The 17,308-nt window shown below is 53.8% G+C and overlaps 1 protein-coding gene across 9 annotated transcripts in view; it reads right to left on the bottom strand.

Annotated features, from left to right (window-relative positions):
- The window catches only part of TRIM9 (tripartite motif containing 9), a 64,250-nt gene extending 48,177 nt beyond the window's left edge, over positions 1 to 16,073 (bottom strand). For 3 of the 9 annotated variants that reach the window (XM_051772136.1, XM_051772138.1, XM_051772139.1), the window contains exon 1: positions 15,196 to 16,065. In XM_051772136.1, the coding sequence (XP_051628096.1) occupies positions 15,196 to 16,011 (816 nt within the window). In that variant the 5' untranslated portion in view covers positions 16,012 to 16,065. Of the gene's footprint in view, positions 1 to 15,195 lie in introns of all 9 variants that reach the window. The other 6 variants (XM_051772133.1, XM_051772135.1, XM_051772134.1 and 3 more) reach the window with 3 other exon arrangements.
- Positions 16,074 to 17,308: the final 1,235 nt, after the last annotated feature.

Here is a 17,308-nt window from a genome sequence, read left to right as displayed (position 1 = left end):
AGCTTCCGAGACCGTAAAGAAAAACCAGGCTGAGGAGAAAAGAGGAGAAAAGGAGCCACAAACATAGTAAACACCTCTAAAAGTCCAGGAACTGAGCAGTAAACAGAGTACCTGCTCAGGAGAAGGGTCTTAGGAGCAGCCTGTACACAAACAGCAGAGGGGTTTCAGGGGGCCTGACAGTGCTCAAAGGTGCTCTGGTGGGTATGGGTTTGTTAGGGATGTTTACAGGGTGCAGAGGAGAGGGATGCAGGGACTCCCAAGGGTGTCTGAGGTGGGATCATGGAATCACTGAGCTTGGAAAAGCCCTCCAAGATCATGGAGTCCAACCGTTCCCCCAGCACTGCCAAGGCCACCACTGACCCACGTCCCCAAGTGTCACATCCACATGGCTTTTAAACCCCTCCAGGGATGGGGACTCCAGCACTGCCCTGGGCAGCCTGTTCCAATGTCTGACAACCCCTTTGGTGAAGAAAACTTTCCCTAGTATCCAAACTGAACCTCTCCTGGTGCAACTTGAGGTCCTTTCCTCTTGTCCCATCGGTGGGATGTCCACCCTGCAGAGCAGGATGAACAACAGACCCACTCCAGTGGGATCAGCCCAGTGCTCTGCTTGAGCTCATTAGCCCCAACTCTTAATTAGCTCCCAGGCAGTCAGCTTGAGTGTCCCTGCCACAATCCCTCAGATTCACAATCCATATGCACAGGACCAGCCTGGGTTGTCCCACACTCTGTGTCCTGTCTGTACCATCCAGGGCAGCCCTCGTGCTCCCCTTCACCTCCAGCCTCTGTGAAGATGCTGTGGCTGCTTCTCACAGCAGCTTGGAAGGAATAAAGAACAAAGGTTCTGCTCATGAATGTCCCAGAAACACAGAGGTTTTTAATATAACGTGGAGCTTGAGCTTTTTCTGGTGGCACACAGCAAGGCAAGGAGTGAGTTCAGAAGTGCCAGGGCCTGTTCCTTTCCCTTGAAGAATTTCTCCTTATTTAAATAGGTTTCTATTTAAACTTACATCCAATTTTGAATACAGAAGGGAAAAGCAGCTCATTAAGCAAAGCTTGCCCAGGCCTGTCCTTCCCTCCCTTCTCTCACACACAGGGAAGGGGCTCAAAAGGCTCCCAAAACACACTCACTGCATGTGCAGCAGAACCAGGAGCAAACAGCTCCGTGGGTTCCAAGCTGTCACAGGCACTTCCAGTGTGGAAAGCCACTGAGGAGGGACCTGTGTGTCATGGGAGAAGCCTTTAAGAGGCCTTGGACACATCCAGGGGCAGCCACAGTTTCTCTGGGCAACCTGCGCCAGGGCCTCCCCACCCTCACAGCCAGCAATTCCTTTCCAGTATCCCATCTATCCCTGCCCTCTGGCAGTGGGAAGCCATTCCCCTTGTCCTGGCACTCCATCCCTTGTCCTAAGTTCCTCTCCAGCTCTCCTGGAGCCCCTTTAGGCCCTGGAAGGGGCTCTCAGGTCTCCCTGGAGCCTTCTCTTCTCCAGGTGAACCCTCCCAGCTCTCCCAGCCTGGCTCCAGAGCAGAGGTGCTTCTCCTTGGAGCATCTCCATGTCCCATCTAGGGTCAGGGATGGTACAGGTATTTAATTACAGACTATATTATCTTCCACTCCGAGCACAGACATTAAAAATAATCATCTATATATGAACTCTGCCTCAGAATAAATAGTTATTTTTTGCTGCAGAGCTGTGCAGTCACCCAGACTACCTGATTTTAAAATATTCTCTGCAATGAAGAGGTAGATTGATTTATTTATGCACATGTAAAATGGTGAAGGCAGCAAGTTGTTACATAAACTGTTATATAAATTACCTACCAACTGCACAGAAATGTTCAAATTCCACCAACCTCATGCTGAAGGATTCAATTACTTCAAGTCATCACAGTTATTCCTGACATCCAGGACAAACGAAGGAGGAAGAATCTGGCCTTAAATTAGACACTGGACACACATTTGTGATATTACTTGTATTCACAGATCTCTTGGCTTCTTCAAACTATAACTTTAAATCAATTTGGAGACCCCCAAACCAAGTAAACTCTTTAAACCAAATGACTGCAATAGAACAAATATTGATTTTATGGGCATTTTACTGAGGTTAAAAGCTTTTCCCAGAGATGGTCATTAGGCAAACAACTCTGCTCCAGATCCCTGCAAAGCACAGTTAGGAACAGGTCATATATTACAGCAGAGTGTAAAGCAGTTTAAATCAGCTCAGCCCCCCTGAACTCCACACTGCAGCACAGGCTCTTGGCAGGTGATGATGCTGGTCCTGTAAACTTCAAGATATTTAATTTAAACCAACTGTATTTCGGGTCATGTACAAGTAAAGTGGGTGTTTTCTTGGGTTCAGGAACCCTGCTGGGATGTAAGCCCTTCTGGAATGGCTGAATAAACACAAACCCCACTGGTAGGCTTTTGATTTAAATTACACTTATTTTACTGTTTGTAACACACAAGGTGGTGAAAAACAGATCCACTGGAAGGGAACTGATCCATGACCTTACCTGGTGACAACTCTGAATACATCACAGAATCAGAGAAGGTTTGGATTGGAAGGGAACTGAAAACTCATCTTGTTCCACCCCTCTGCCATGAGCAGGGACACTTTCCACTATCCCAGGTTGCTCCAAGCCCTGTCCACCCTGGCCTTGAACACTTCCAGGGATGGGGCAGCCACAGCTTCTTTGTTCCAGTGTCTCACCACCCTCACAGGGAAGAATTTCTTCCTTGTATCTACTGAATCAACCCTCTTTTCATTTAAAACCATCGCCTCTCATCCTAATTACAACAGGCCCTGCTAAAGGGTCTCTCCCTCCCTCCAGGAGGCCACTGCCTGCTTTGTAAAGCCCAAACCTCTTGGACCTGGACACGATTCACGACAAATGCAACAATTCACAGCTTTGCTGAAGCCAAAGCCGTGGCATAGGGCAGGAAGGGCTTTTATCCCTCCCCACACACAGCCTGTGCAGTCGTGACATAAATTATCCCTCCGACGCGCCTTTCGCTGCACCACGAGATGAACTGAGATGCCAAACGCTGAGGGCACAAGGTCCTGCCAAAGGATGATCTGTGCTAATTGCCACCAGTGACCTTGTGTAATGTCACTGTCACTGCCTCTGCCAAGCTGCATCTGATCCCAGGAGCTGACACAGCACCACCCGAGCATCTCGTGTTTCCCCCCCTGGCTGGAGAAGCATCTCATAACTGCAGGAGGTATCCCCTCAAACACAGCTCGTGTTTGATTGAGCCCACCTTCCACTAGACCAGGTTGCTCCAAGCCCCATCCAACCCAGTCTGGAACAAACTGAGTAAAATATCTTTGCCTCTGAACCCTCCCCAGACGCTGAGGCACTACAAGATGGGGGAGGAGAATGTTGAGAGCATGAGGTGGGATCCTACCTCCTTTCCCCTCTCCTCCTCTACCTTTCCACCCTGCAACAGGCACATTCCTCCAAGCTTCACACAACAATGAGACATCCCAGAGAAATCACAGAATCAGAGGGTGGAAAAGACTTGCAAGACCATCGAGTCCAACCTGTGCCCGATGCCCACCTTGTCCCCCAGCCCAGAGCACTGAGTGCCATGTTCAGTCTTTCCTTGGACACCTCCAGGGGTGGGGATTCCACCAGTGCCCTGCACAGCCCCTCCCAATGCCTCATCACCCTTTCCATCAAGAAATTCTTCCTGAATTTTCCAACCTGAACCTCCCCTGGCACAGCTTGTGGCCGTTTCCTCTCATCCTGTCCCTTGGGAGAAAATCCTGACACCCAATTCCTACAACCTCCTCTCAGAGAGTTGTAGAGAGCAAGAAGGTTCCCCCTCATCCCCCTTTTCTCCAGGCTGGAACAGATCAGTGTGCTGGCCTTCCTCAGGCACCTTCCTATTGCTCATCCAGGAATCCCATCTCAGGCCAACCAGGCACATCTGGCACAAGCAAACAGCAGGCCATGGCAACATGAGCCAGAATCCTGCTGCAACAGGCAGCTGGTCAGCTGGCAACTTGGCAGAGATGTGGGCAAGTCACCTGCCAGCCAGAAATGGAGGAAACATCCTCCTTGGAGCTGCCTGGAGCGTGTCCTTGCCCATCTGACAGCCCGGCACCGCGGCAGGAAATCAATAGAGAGCCCAAGTCACAGATGGATCGGCTGCTCAGTCATCTGGCCCCAGCTCCAGAAGAACAGCACCATTCCCACAGCCAATACCATCAAACAGCCCCCTTGCCCCTCGCTCTGGGTTGTCATCTCTCGTTAGCAGAGCAGGGGGAAGGAGCAGTGCCCACCCCCCTCCTCCTGCCAGAGGGCGAAATCCGAAATGACACAATGTCACAACTCTTTGTTGTTGGCCAAAAAAAAAAAAAAAAGGAAAAAAAAAAAAGAAAAATCCTATATCCACAAATTTTTAAGTGCTGTGCTCCGGGGGAGGTGAGAAATAATTTCATAGGTGAGAAACTCTGTCTACGCACTCGCTGTGATTCACCAGGCTGTGGGCTCAGCAAATGCCCTTTCGGGCCCTCGTTTCCTGGGAACTGAATGTCAGGATGGGAGAAGTGTTGGAGCAGGATGGATACGGGAGCTGTGTGGGTTTTATGTGACAGCGCGACACGAACCCACCGCTGCTGCTCCTCCTAGGAAAGAGCCTCACGAGGAGCTGGCTGGGGATTAAAAATGGCACAAGAAAGAGGGAGTCGGCTGAACTACAAAGGAGCACCGAGGAAATGTGTGTCGGGACAATCAGAGGCACTTTGACTGCTCCCACAGACAGCAGGGCTGAGACTTCAGTGGGTTTGCCATGAAAGTCAAAGCTTGTTTTACACTTCTGTCTTGTACCCTGCCAAAGAAAGAGCTCTGTGTTCCCAGGAAACAGTGGCATCTGTCACGGAGCCAAGGGACAACACCGTTAATCCGCCCCTGCTTGCACATCAAGGGCTCTCACCAATTTACCATCTCAGACACCCCAACCCCTGAAAACATTTAAGTCACGCCCTGAAATCTCTGTGACTTCAATTTAAGCCTGGGCAAGTATGGAAGTGCTTTCCCAGGGAGGCTGATGCTCTCATTATGTCCCTGATGGGATTTCACCCAGCCCTGACAGCTCCGCGTTGCTGGAAGTTCCCAGAACATCTCCACGTGCTCCGTTAGGAATTCACATCACACCACCATGGGGCTGCTGGGCTGCAGGAAAGGGAGCTGTGCTAAACACACATTCCCAGGAGGCAGCTTTGAACCAGCCAGGGCAGTGGGAGGCAGGGAGAGGACGGACAGGGAGGCTGTGCAATTATTTGCTCAGGAGAACGAGGCAAAGCCTTGGCAGGGAGAACTGATCTCCAGCCCACCCCTTCCTTTTCCAGCATCCTCAGGGAAGTGTTGCCACAGTTCCCTCCCTCACTGAAGTAAGAACAGCCAACACTGCACCTGCCAGCATCTTCCCACTCCTCCCCTGCTCCAGGCTGGGTGTTTTGGGTAACACAGCTCAGCCCTGCCAGAAAGGGGAGGAAAGGAACAGAGGCTCTGACCCCAAAGCAATATGTCTTCATCTTGAAATCAATAATGTGCCTTGTTAGAAATAATCCATTTCAAAGCTTGACACAACCCCCCTCCCCCTTTTCCCAGCTTTACATCCTCCAGCAGAGAGACCACAGCACAGAATCAGAGAAACCTTTCTGGGCAGGGATGACACACTGGAGTCAAACTCAGACCTCTACAGATAGAAAGGTCCTTCCCAAGCAGAAATCCCTCTGGCACAGCAAAGCCTCCAGCTAACAAAGGATCAGAGACCCTGGCCCGTCAGTGCACCAAGTGCTGAGCCAGGAATCCCAGAATCCCAGAATGGTGTGGGTGGGAAGGGACCTTCAAAACAATTTTGTTCCAACCCCTGCCACGGGCAGTGACACCTTCCACTAGACCTGGTTGCTCCAATCCCCTGTCCAGCCTGGTCTGGAACACTTTCAGGGATGGGGTAGGAGCAGCAGCTCCTTCCATTGCCTACAGCCTGCAAAGGTCAAGAGGTAAAAAGCAGGGAGAAGAAAAGCAGTGAAGTTAACAGAATTAGGGAATTAACACATCTTGAATCAAGGGGCACTGGCTGTCTGGGAAAACAGAGGGATTTCACCAGAGAAAACCCCAAGAGCTGCAGGTGGAAAGCAGAGGAGTGATGCTATGGGTGCATTATGCACCCTGGAGCATAAAGTAAAGCCATAAAACATCATTAATTCACAGACAGAGAACAATCCTGCTGCAGGGCACCGTGACAAGAGAAGTGAACTGACCGTGCAAATCCACAAGGGCCAGCCAGGAGCAAGGGGAAAAAGATGGAATGAAATGATTAAATGCAAGGGTCCAATGCCCAAAAAAAAAAAAAAAGGGATTCCTGGTTGAAAGATGCTCCACGGCCTCAGGGTTTGTGCAAACAATTTAACTGACATTTCCCAGGTATTTAGGGAAATACCTCCAGCCTTCTCCAAGCTGGAAGCAGCAGCCCCAGTGTGGGCACCCAGGCTGGGATCTCCACATGAGGCATTTATTTGGAGTTGCAAACATGATCTTCCACTCCAGTGGCTCGGTGCTGCTGCATCTGCTTCCATGGAGCCGTGTTCCCTCACCCCAGCTGTGGATCCGACCTCCTCCTCTTGGGAAAGGCAACTGTGGCTCCAGCCCACAGCACTCCAGGCAATATCCATGCATGCCTTATTAACATCCAATTCCCATCCTTTTTTTTTTTTTTTTTTCTTTTCAAAATCCATCGACTCATATAAGGTTAGTAAAGGGGAAAGGGTAATTAACACTGATGGGAAATCTCTCAACCCCTAGATCCCTCCCAGAGCAATTTCTGCTGCTACAAACAGAGTGTGGCCCTATTATCACCCCTGTATTTCTGTAACCCAGGGAATTTAATGGCTAATTAAATACAAAATCGTGAGCCAAAACCTAATCCATGCTGTGCCCGCTGTGTTTTAGGTTGGCATCACCCCTGGCAGTCAGGGACCTCTCTGCTCTCACCTGCTGCTACAGCCACGTGCTGGCTCAAGAAAATTTCAAAATTAATTTGATCCTGTTCTTTTCTACCTAGAAATTCTGCCCTTAACAGGAAAAGTCAAACCTCTGCTGAGCTTTTCCAGCCAGCTCAGCAGGGACAGGCTGTTCCCAAAGCTGCATCCAGTTCTGAAGGCAAAACAGGAGTCAGTTCAGACCACAAACAAAATTTGCCTTTGACAGGAAAGCTGAATTCTTTGACCTGCTGTTCTCAGCTCTGGTCTCCTTCCTGCATTAATCAGGGAGGTGCCACTGGTATGGGGGAGAGTTTCTATATATTTCTATTCCCTTGTTAAAGAGTTTAACAGCTCTCCTTTTCATGCCCACCTGGTAGGACCCTCATCCACTCAAGACACCCCTCAGTGGAGGTACCAGAGCACTGTTTTACCCAACCATCCTGCTCTGTCCACTTACAACTTGGATGGTCCATGGGGATTTGAAAAACTCACCCTGAGAGCTTTACCCCTCAGAGGAATTCCACACCAGGCCTCTGCCTCTCCTTCTAGGACATTACCTGATATAAGGTCACCAGAGATTTATACCACCAGCTCTCTCTGGCTTATGTGCTTGCTCTAAATAGATATTCATCCAGTTCATCCCTGTAGACTATCTGAATGGACAGGGAATGAACTGGCTTATTTATAAGCCAATTTAACAGGTAAAACTCATCCCATGGCCCTGTGGAAAAATGCTTCATCCCGAGAACAAAGCAGGGAACAAGGCTGACAAAAGAGCAGTTTTGAGAGTTGGGGAGTTCTTCTTTAATTATCCTTTCATAACAGCTGGGAAGAGCAATGCAATTCAAAAGCACTCTGAATTAAATGAGTATGTGTGTGAATCACACAGGCTCATCAAGGGCTGATGAAAGTTCCTTGAAACTTCAGGAAAGAGAACAAAAGACGTATGTCTAAAATACCTGGAAAGTACACCACAAGACTCCTAAACAGGATTTGAGGTTATATGTGAACAGGCTGTGGTAGGTGGAGAAAAGAGGTGAGATTTAAATTAGATATTGGGAAGGAATTCCTGGCTTGAGGGTGAGGATGCCCTGGCACAGGTTGCTCAGGGAAGCTGTGGCTGCCCCTGGATCCCTGGAAGTGTCCAAGGCCAGGTTGGACAGGGCTTGGAGCAACCTGGGCTAGTGGAAGGTGTCCCTGCCCATGGCAGGGGGTGGAACTGGATGATCTTTAAGGTCCTTTCCAACCCAAACCAGTCTGTGATTCTATGACTGAATAAGTGACACCAGGCAGATTTTTCCCTCTGAAAACCTAAGCTTTTGGGTGCTGGATTACTTAGAAGAGCAGGAATAAGCAATGCAGAGCAGCCCCAAAGCCTCCTGAGATCGTGTTCCCAACAAAGATCCATCTCTGAGTACATCCTGTGAAACCTGGCAAATGAACAGCAAAGCCTTTTTCTCACCCTCAAGTCATTTACTTAACACCAGGTGCAGTTTTTGCCCTGCTTGTTAATTCTACTGTTTTTTCAGGCTAGGGATGTGGTGAGAGGGGAAACTCTGGCTGACACACCTGCTGAAAATTCCACAAAAGAGACACAAGAATTAGTCCCTGGGCTGATTTTTTAACTCACTCCAGCTGTGGTGCTCCTGACTTGCACCACAGTAAATGCAGCGAGACAGGTGGAGCCAGTGGGATCCTGCATTCATAAAGTGGCCAATAAAAGAAAAAAGATGTGGAGTGATTGGAAAAGGTGTGACATTTACAGAGTGCAGGAACCTTCTGGATGAAGATGGACTCAAGCAAATATCAATCTCCATGCTGAGATGCTTTGAAGCCTTTGGAGGGCCTGAGACAAATGATGCAAAACAGCATCATCCTGTCAGGTTGGTGTATTCTTGGACTTCAGAATCACAGAATGTTTGGGTTGGAAAGGACCTTAAAGGCCAGATTTTTCCAACCCCTTGCCATGGGCAGGGACACCTTCCACTAGCCCAGGTTGCTCCAAGCCCTGTCCAGCCTGGCCTTGGACACTTCCAGGGATCCAGGGGCAGCCACAGCTTGTCTGGGCAACCTGTGCCAGGGCCTCCCCACCCTCACAGCCAAGAATTCCTTCCTCATATCTCCTCTAAGCTTCCCCCTGGAATGGATGAAGCTGCAGTGATCTACACTCGCTCCGAGATGGCTCTGGGCCCATTTCCATCTGCAAATAACTAAGAGGACATCTCCTGGCATCAGCTGCTCCACAGGCTCCAAGAACACCTCGTAGAACTTGCTGTACCACATTACCTTTGATTAAGAGGATATCTGTGTTTGCTCCTTCCTCCATTAACCGTAGTAAGTGCAGAGGGAAGAGCCACCTGGCAGAAAGCTGTTTTCTAAATAAATTAATGCAAGGTGGCAGCCTCACCTCCAGATCCTGGGCAAACACAAGCTGGTGTGAATCACAGAATCATTCAGGCTGGAAAGGGCCTTTAAATCACTGAGTCCAACTGCCAGGGCCACCACTGACCCATGTCCCCAAGTGCCACATCCACAGGGCTTTGAAATCCCTCCAGGGAGGGGGACTCCAACACTGCCCTGGGAAGCTGTGTCAGGGCTGGACAACCCTTTGGGTAAAGAAATTTTTCCTGATATCCAATCTTAACCTCCCCTGGCACAGCTTGAGCCCGTTTCCTCTTGTCCTGTCTGTGTTACCTGGGAGATCAACCTCACCTTGCCCCCCCCTCCTGTCAGGGGGTTGCAGAGCCAGAAGGTCCCCCCTGAGCCTCCTTTTCTCCAAGCTGAGCCCCCCCAGCTCCCTCAGCTGCTCCTGGAGCTCCAGACCCTGACATTTCCTTGCTTTTCCCAACTTTAAAGCATCTCAGCCTGTTTACCCCTCTCTCTGGAGCAACTGGGAAAACTGTTGGGCATTGCTGGAGGAGAGCATGGACCCTGCTGCTGCAGATGGCAGGTGATGGAGCCAAGGCAGTGAGATTTGGGAAGGCCCTCACACCAAGGCTTGGGAAAGAGCATTGCCTGACACAGGGAAACATTAAGGATTCTCCTCGCTTCTGTTTCAGCAGCAAATATTTTGCTTTGCAAAGGCAAACAGATCTTGGCCCTACAGCAACTCCCTGGATACCTCCCCAAGCTCTGGGGGCTACAGGAATTCCCACGGACCCGACAGCAGCACATTCCCAGTGCCTCAGGAAAGCAACTCCCCACAAAAGTTCCTCTGGCAGCAAACACAGGGGCCTGGCCAAGTGAGCTAATGAAAAACTCTGTCTGCTCACCCCTGACTTGGCTCCTGTGCCCGCTGTTCCCTGGGCACAAACTGAGAGGCACTGGTAGGGTTTTCCACCCCTGTTTCTCCCTAGATGCACAAAACTGCCGGAATAAAGTCCTGCTGTGCACAGGATTTTTGGTATTTAATAGGGCTTGCCCTGCATCCCTCACCCCATCTGTGCTAGTGACAGCCTGGAGGGGAGCTGAGGTCTAGGTGAGCCCTAATTAGCCTCTGATTACTGACCATCATTACTGATTCCACACAGCGTGGAATGCAAATTCCCAGGGCTGGGCTCTCTCCTGCAACCTGCAGAGATGCTGCAGGGGTTTGCAGTGTGAGGACAATTTGTGTCTTTGGACTGGGCAATCCCTTCCCAGGCAGTCAAACCCCGTGGAAAATTATAATGGAGAGCACTATTTACCTTCCACTGAAGTCAAGACCTGTTTCTGCTTCGACACAAGAGGAACTGGACAGGCCTGACCTGCTCCTCAAGGCAGAGCAGAGTGTGATCCCACCCCAGAGCCTTGGTGTGGAATCATGGAATAGTTTAGACTGGAAAAGATCTCTAAGCCCAACTGCTCCCCAGCACTGCCAAGGCCACCACTGACCCACGCCCCCAAGTGCCACATCCACATGGCTCTGAAATCCCTCCAGGGATGGGGGCTCCACCACACTCCTTTACAGGACTTGTGCTCTAGACCCTTCACCCCCTTCCTCGCCCTTCTTTGGATGCTCAAGGCAAAAGGAATGTAACTGGGATGGTAGTGGAGAGAAGAGGCAACAGGAGAGGGAAGCTTTTTGCTCCACTGCCCCAAAAGTGAGCAGAAACTCTTCACCACGGAACCACCGACTTCTTCAGCTTTTTTCCCCCCACACAGTAGATCCAGGTTCACCTTTGCTGCAGTTGGGATACTGATCCCAAAGACAAAAGGAGCCTCTGGCAGGCATGACCCAGCCCAGGGAGGGTGTCCAGCCATGGTGTGAGAAGTGCCAGGGGCTCTGCAGAGCACAGCCAGATACACGAGTGATGGGCAACAACTGGATACCCTAGGAGAGAGGGGCAGGAATAACTGCTCTACACCACTGTCTCTCCATTGCCTAACCCCAAAATCTTTCAAACCTGCTTAAAACCTGCTACCAGAATCCACAAGCTTCTGGCAATCCTTTTCAACATGAACCAACAAGGGTAAAATGTTTTTTGAGACAGAGCTTGATCTGGATGGATGGGATTTTGGAACTGTCAGAGACAGGGAGACCCTGGAGATCCCTTCCAGTCCATGTGTATTTGCACATACACACCCATCCATCCGTGTATCCTTCCATCCATCTATGCATCCATCCATCTGTAAAAACACATCATCAAGCTGCTGAGCCTGCACTCACCACACACTTCCCAGCAAAAGCAAGAGGGACTCGGATGTGCAAAGAATAAATGATTCAGCTCCATCTTGTGCTTCTGCTCCTGATATGCCAAGCAGCACTCCAGCTTGCCAGGATAAAATCCAGACAGCTGCAATATCTGCACAAAACTGGGACAATTCAGATTAAAAACCCATTTTCCTCCCCGTCCCTCTGAATATTTACCCCTCTCCTGACAACTGTCCTGAAAGGGAGATGGGAAGAGAGAGGATTTCTCACAATCTGTGTCCAGCTTAGAAATCTCATCTCCCTGAATTACAACCGACTGTGCCTCAGCACAGATTATTCTGAAAGGATCATCTGCGAGAGCCACACGGGTGAAAATTGGGGCAGTTCCCCAAGAGGCCCGTGAAAATCCCTTTGCTCTCCCGAGCACGGCTGCACTTAACACTGATCGCCCCCGGGCTTGACAATCACCTACTGGGGCGTGAACGCTGCTGCTTTCAAGAACAACAGCTCATGGAGGCACTGCGGGGTCATCACAGGCTGCAGCGAGAATCCCAACCTCCTTGGGTCAGAAATGAGCAGCACAGACGGATCCCGAGGAGGGATTTCACACGGAGAGGTGTTGGAACGGCAGAAGAGAATTCAGGAGCGGGGTGTAAACTAAAAGAAGGTCAATTTGGATTGGAGATTAGGGAGAAATTCTTGGCTGTGAGGGTGGGGAGGCCCTGGCACAGGTTGCCCAGAGAAGCTGTGGCTGCCTCTGGATCCCTGGAAGTGTCCAAGGCCAGGTTGGTCAGGGCTTGGAGCAACCTGGGCTAGTAGAAGGTGTCCCTGCCCATGGCAGGGGGTGGAATGAGATGGGCTTTAAGGTCCTTTCAACCCAAACCATTCCATGATTTTTTAAGCCTGTCCTTTCTTAGGAGATGGAGGTAATCATTACACTGCTCATCAGGGAGAAAAGATCAGGCAAAAAGGGGCAGACACCCTTTCAGCAAGTCTGGCTCGTGCCAAAGGCCTGTCCCCTCAAAAAAATAACACCCAGATACTTTTCCATGGGTTTCACTTCTCACATCTGCAGGTGTTTTGGTTCCTTAATGCCCAGTTCCAGCCAGGATAAAGCTTGAAGCTCCACAGCATTCTTATAGTTTGGATAACAAAAATGAAGGCCAATAGCCTCTTCCCTTGATTTTGTTAGATGGCACCTCAGGGAGCAATCTGAGCTCTGGCCCTGAAATCACTCCTTCAATTATACCATAACACCATATTTGACACAAGAGACTCTTTTCCCTCCCCCAACAAGCAAACACCAGAGAAGAGCCACGAACCCCTGCAGAAACACAGCTCACTCGAGGCAGGTGAGACTTCACTTTTCAATTTCCAAAAATCTGAAAGCAATTGCACGAAAATCATTATCTGAAATAACAGTTACAGCCCCACGTCTGTTACCCACATCAAGGAAATACTGCGTGACCACAGCTCTCCCCTGGGAAAAGGTATTTTGAAGGAAAGGCAGAGCATTCAGGGAAGGATAAACCATCCTAATCAAGAACAAAAGGACTGGAATATTTGAGTACTTGCACATGAAGTTGTGCAGATGCTCATGTGTGTATCAGTGTGTGCCTTGCTGCACCTCAAGCAAAGCAGGGGAAGCCAAAACCTTATGGAAAGGCCTGATGCCTGTTAGATTTCTCTTGTTTTGCAGCACAACACCGACAGCTGGACCTGGCTCTGCTCCTGCTCTGTGAGCCCAGACCAAAGGGGTTCATCCTGCACCAAGAGCTGAGCCAGCAGGACCAGACTCTGGAGAACAGGCTGCTCTTGCACGGCGAGCACTCGCTGGGTTTCGTAACAGGCAAGGGGAATAAAATGCTCACAGCATCCAACAGCTCATGCCATGCTAGCACAGAATCATGGAATGGGTAAGGCTGGGAGGGATTGCAGTGGGTCATCTGATCCAACCTCCCTGTTCAAACAGGGTTGGTTCCCCTGTCACTCAGGACTGTGCCCAGGCAGCTTTGGAATACCTCTGGTAAGGGAGACTCCACAGCCTCTCTGGGAAGCCACATGAGGATCACGGAATCACAGAATTCCAGAATGGTTTGGGTTGGAAGGGACCTTAAAGCTCATTCCAACCCCCTTGCCATGGGCAGGGACACCTCCCACCAGACCAAGTTGCTCCAAGCCCCGTCCAGCCTGGCCTGAACAGGAAAGAAGTTCTTCCTTATGTTCAGATGGAATTCCCTGTGTTTCTGTCTCTGTCTGTTGCCTCTTGTCCTGTTTCTTGGCACCACAGATAAGAGCCTGGCTCCATCCTGTGCCACCCTCCTTCAGAGCCCCCAGGCTCCTGTGATCAGGTCAGCAGTCACCTGTGCCATGGTGCTCCTGCTGGCCTTGGGATCACTGACTGCACCCTGTGCACGAGGACAAGGGCAAGGGCACCAAAACTGCTTTGGCACATGAGCCTCACCTCTGTTGGAGCGCTGGGAAGCCAGGGAGGAGGAGTTCCTGCTCCCAGCAAAACGGGGTCAGGAAAAGCCCCTTCCAGCAGCTTCAGGCACCACCGAACCCTTCCTCCCACTACAACACAATGTGTTACCCTTTTTGGGGCACCATGACAAGCGACAGCTTGTCCCTGCGTGCACCCACTGACCCAATTCGGGGTGCAGAGCTGCATCCCAGCGACCCGCGTCCTCCACGGACCACGCGCTTCCAAAGCACGACTGAGACATTCCTGGAAAGCAATCCAGCCGAGTCCCTTCCACCAGGCAGGTCCCACCCCCCCTCACTCCCCAGCTCCTCGTCGCAGGTCGCCCCACCTGCTCCTGCCTGCTCAGATTTGCCGGAGTGGGGGCCAATTATCCCAATGTTCATCCAAGGAGTGACGCCCATCCCCTTGTGCCCTGTCCGCCCGTGTCCCAGTCACTTCTGCCCCAGTTCCTACGGTCACTGCAGGAGGGAGGGAGGGAGGCAGCGGGGTGGACGGAGCTGAGCTGGAGCTGATGATGGCACATCCCTGCCTGAAGCGCTGGGATCCTCTCGTCCAGCGTGGACGTGTGCGGGAGCGAGTACGCTCCCGAGAGCTGATCAGTATTCCGCGAGAGGCTCCGCTACCGCGCTGCCACCCCTCCATCCCTCCTCCTCCCTGTGCCTCCCCGTGCCGGAGGAGGTGGCACCCCTTCCCCAGCAGCACCCGCCAGCACCCCCAGCTCCCGCCCCCCCGCACCCTCCCCCGCGAGAGATTTCACACCTCCCTCCTCCCGAAGCCACCGCTCCCTGTTGCTTTCCCGGCTCTGCGGCGCAGATGTCCCCCATCCACCTCCGGGCCCTGCCAGGCGTGACTTGGGGACCCGCGGGGGAGCATCATCTGCACGATTTGGGGACACACGGGAGCATCACGTGCACGATGCCAACCTCCCCGTGCCGGGAGGGCAGCGCTCCTCTCCAGCGAGGCTCCAAAACGCAGTGGGAGAGGGCGGGCGGGGGTGCTGGGGAAGATGTGATGTGCGGGTCAAGGTGTGCCGGGCAGGTGCCCCTCCACAGCGGGGAGGGCACCCCGAGGCCGGGGCTCACCTTGTGGAGCTTCCACATGGCTCCCAGCGCCTTGACCTCGTGGCTGGAGTGCTTGCCCTCCTCCAGGCACTGGTAGCAGACGGGGCTCTTGCACTGCACGCAGTACATGCTGTGGTTCTCCAGCTCGTGGTCGGTGCAGGTGGAGATCTTGCGGGGGCTGAGCCGGCGGCTGACGCGGCCCTGGGCCGGGGGGACCAGGCGGTGCTTGGCCAGCGGCCCCCGCGGCGGGTGGCACCGCAGGCGGCACGGGTCGCAGTAGAACACGTCGCACTGCTCGCACATCACGGCCGCCTCCTTGGGCGCCTTCTCGCAGAGCTGGCACCGCAGGGCCGCCGCCCTGCCCTGCTGGTAGCGGTCGATGACGCCCTCGAGCAGCCGGTTGCGGGGGAAGCCCCGCAGCCCGCGCTCGTCCAGCACCAGGCTGCGGTGGCACTGCGGGCAGGTCAGGCACGCGTTGCGCGGCGGCGGCGGCGGCGCCAGCGCGGCGGGGGGCGGCGGGGCGGCCGGCGGGAACACCCGCACCCCGTTCGGGGACTTCTGGCACGGCGTGGTGGGAGCGCTGGCGAACCCCCCGTAGGAGCCGTAGCCGCTGTCCGCCTCGCTGTACAGGCTCATCTTGTCCAGGTCCAGGTAGTCATAGTCGGAGACGGCCGAGCCCGAGGCGCGGCGGCTCTGCGGGGACTCCGAGTCCGGCGTCTGCACCAGGATGTTGCGGGCGCACGCCTGGCACAGGTTGTGCGAGCAGGGCAGGATGATGGGCTCCCGGTAGAAGGAGCCGCACACCGGGCATTTCAGCTCCTCTTCCATCTCTTCCATAGGGGAACGGCGAGGCGCGCGGCGGCGGGCGGCGCGGCGGCACCGGCGGCCGCGGCGGAGCCCGAGGAGCGCGACCCGCACCGCACCGCGCCCGGGCGCCGACTGCCGCCCGCCCGCCGCCCGCCGCCGCGAGCCGCGGCCTCGCCCCGCCCCGCGCCTCGCCCATTGGTCCGCCCACCGGCGCGGAGGCGCGCTGAGCGCCGCCATTGGCTGAGCCGCCCGCCCGTCAAGCCGCCCGCCCGCGGCGCGCGCTGCGGGGGCCGCGCGCGGGGCTGCGGCGGCGGCGGTGCGGGGACAGCGCGGGGACAGCGCGGGGACAGCGCCGATCGGCCCCGCTCCGCTCCCGACCCGCTCCCGCCCCCGGGAGCCGTCCCTGCGCCTTTGCGTCCCCCCCCAAGCCCCGTGTTCCCCGCCCTGCAGCCCCGCGTTTCTCGCCCTCGCTGCGGGCAGCGCGCGGAGCCCGCAGCATCCCGCCCCTGGGATACGGGGGCGCTCCCGCGGTTCCCCCTCTTGACAGCGCAAGAGGTGACTTCGGGAGCGCTGGTGGCAGGGGGGCTGCTGAGGGGTTGGGTCGTGGGGCTGTAGCGGTGATTATCGGAGCGGCCGCGCGCGTGTGATAAACTGCATCGCGCTCGGGAATCCGACGGCTCTCCATGAATCGCAGCGCTGGGATGCGGGGATGCCCCGCCTGGGGAGTGGGACGCGGTCCCTGAGCCTGGGACGCCCCCGTGGGGACACGCTCCGCCACTGGAGAGCGGGAATGGGGCCCCGGGGGGCTCCCGTGGCTCTGCTTCTCAACCCTGCTCGCCCTGAAGGTCGACTGAGGTCTTCAAAATATCCTGGCAACGGGCAGCGTGGAATCGCGGGTCCTGTTCAGCCGATGGAAAAATGAGATTGCTTGGAATGTCTCTGTATCATCTCTTATATCCCTCTCTCTGTGCACACATTTGGGGCTGCCCGTTGGCACAGATGCTCTGTGCCTCCCCCAACAGTAGCTTTGGACTGTGTCCAGCTCTGGGGCCCCAACAGCAGAAGGACGTGGAGCTGCTGGAGCAGGTCCAGAGGAAGCCACGGGGATGCTCCAGGGGCTGGAGTCTCTCTGCTCTGGAGCCAGGCTGGGAAAGCTGGGGGGGTTCACCTGGAGAAGAGAAGGCTCCAGGAACACCTGAGAGGCCCTTCCAGGGCCTAAAGGGGCTCCAAGAGAGCTGGAGAGGGACTGGGGACAAGGGATGGAGGGACAGGACACAGGGAATGGCTTCCCACTGCCAGAGGGCAGGGTTAGATGGGATGTGGAGAA

This window comes from Manacus candei, unplaced genomic scaffold, assembly GCF_025592945.1.
Source record: "Manacus candei isolate 608988 ecotype Guabito, Panama unplaced genomic scaffold, ASM2559294v1 h1tg000150l, whole genome shotgun sequence".
Lineage (NCBI taxonomy): Eukaryota > Metazoa > Chordata > Aves > Passeriformes > Pipridae > Manacus > Manacus candei.
Note: the sequence above shows the minus strand (reverse complement) of the source record. Positions and strands in the feature narration are given on the sequence as shown.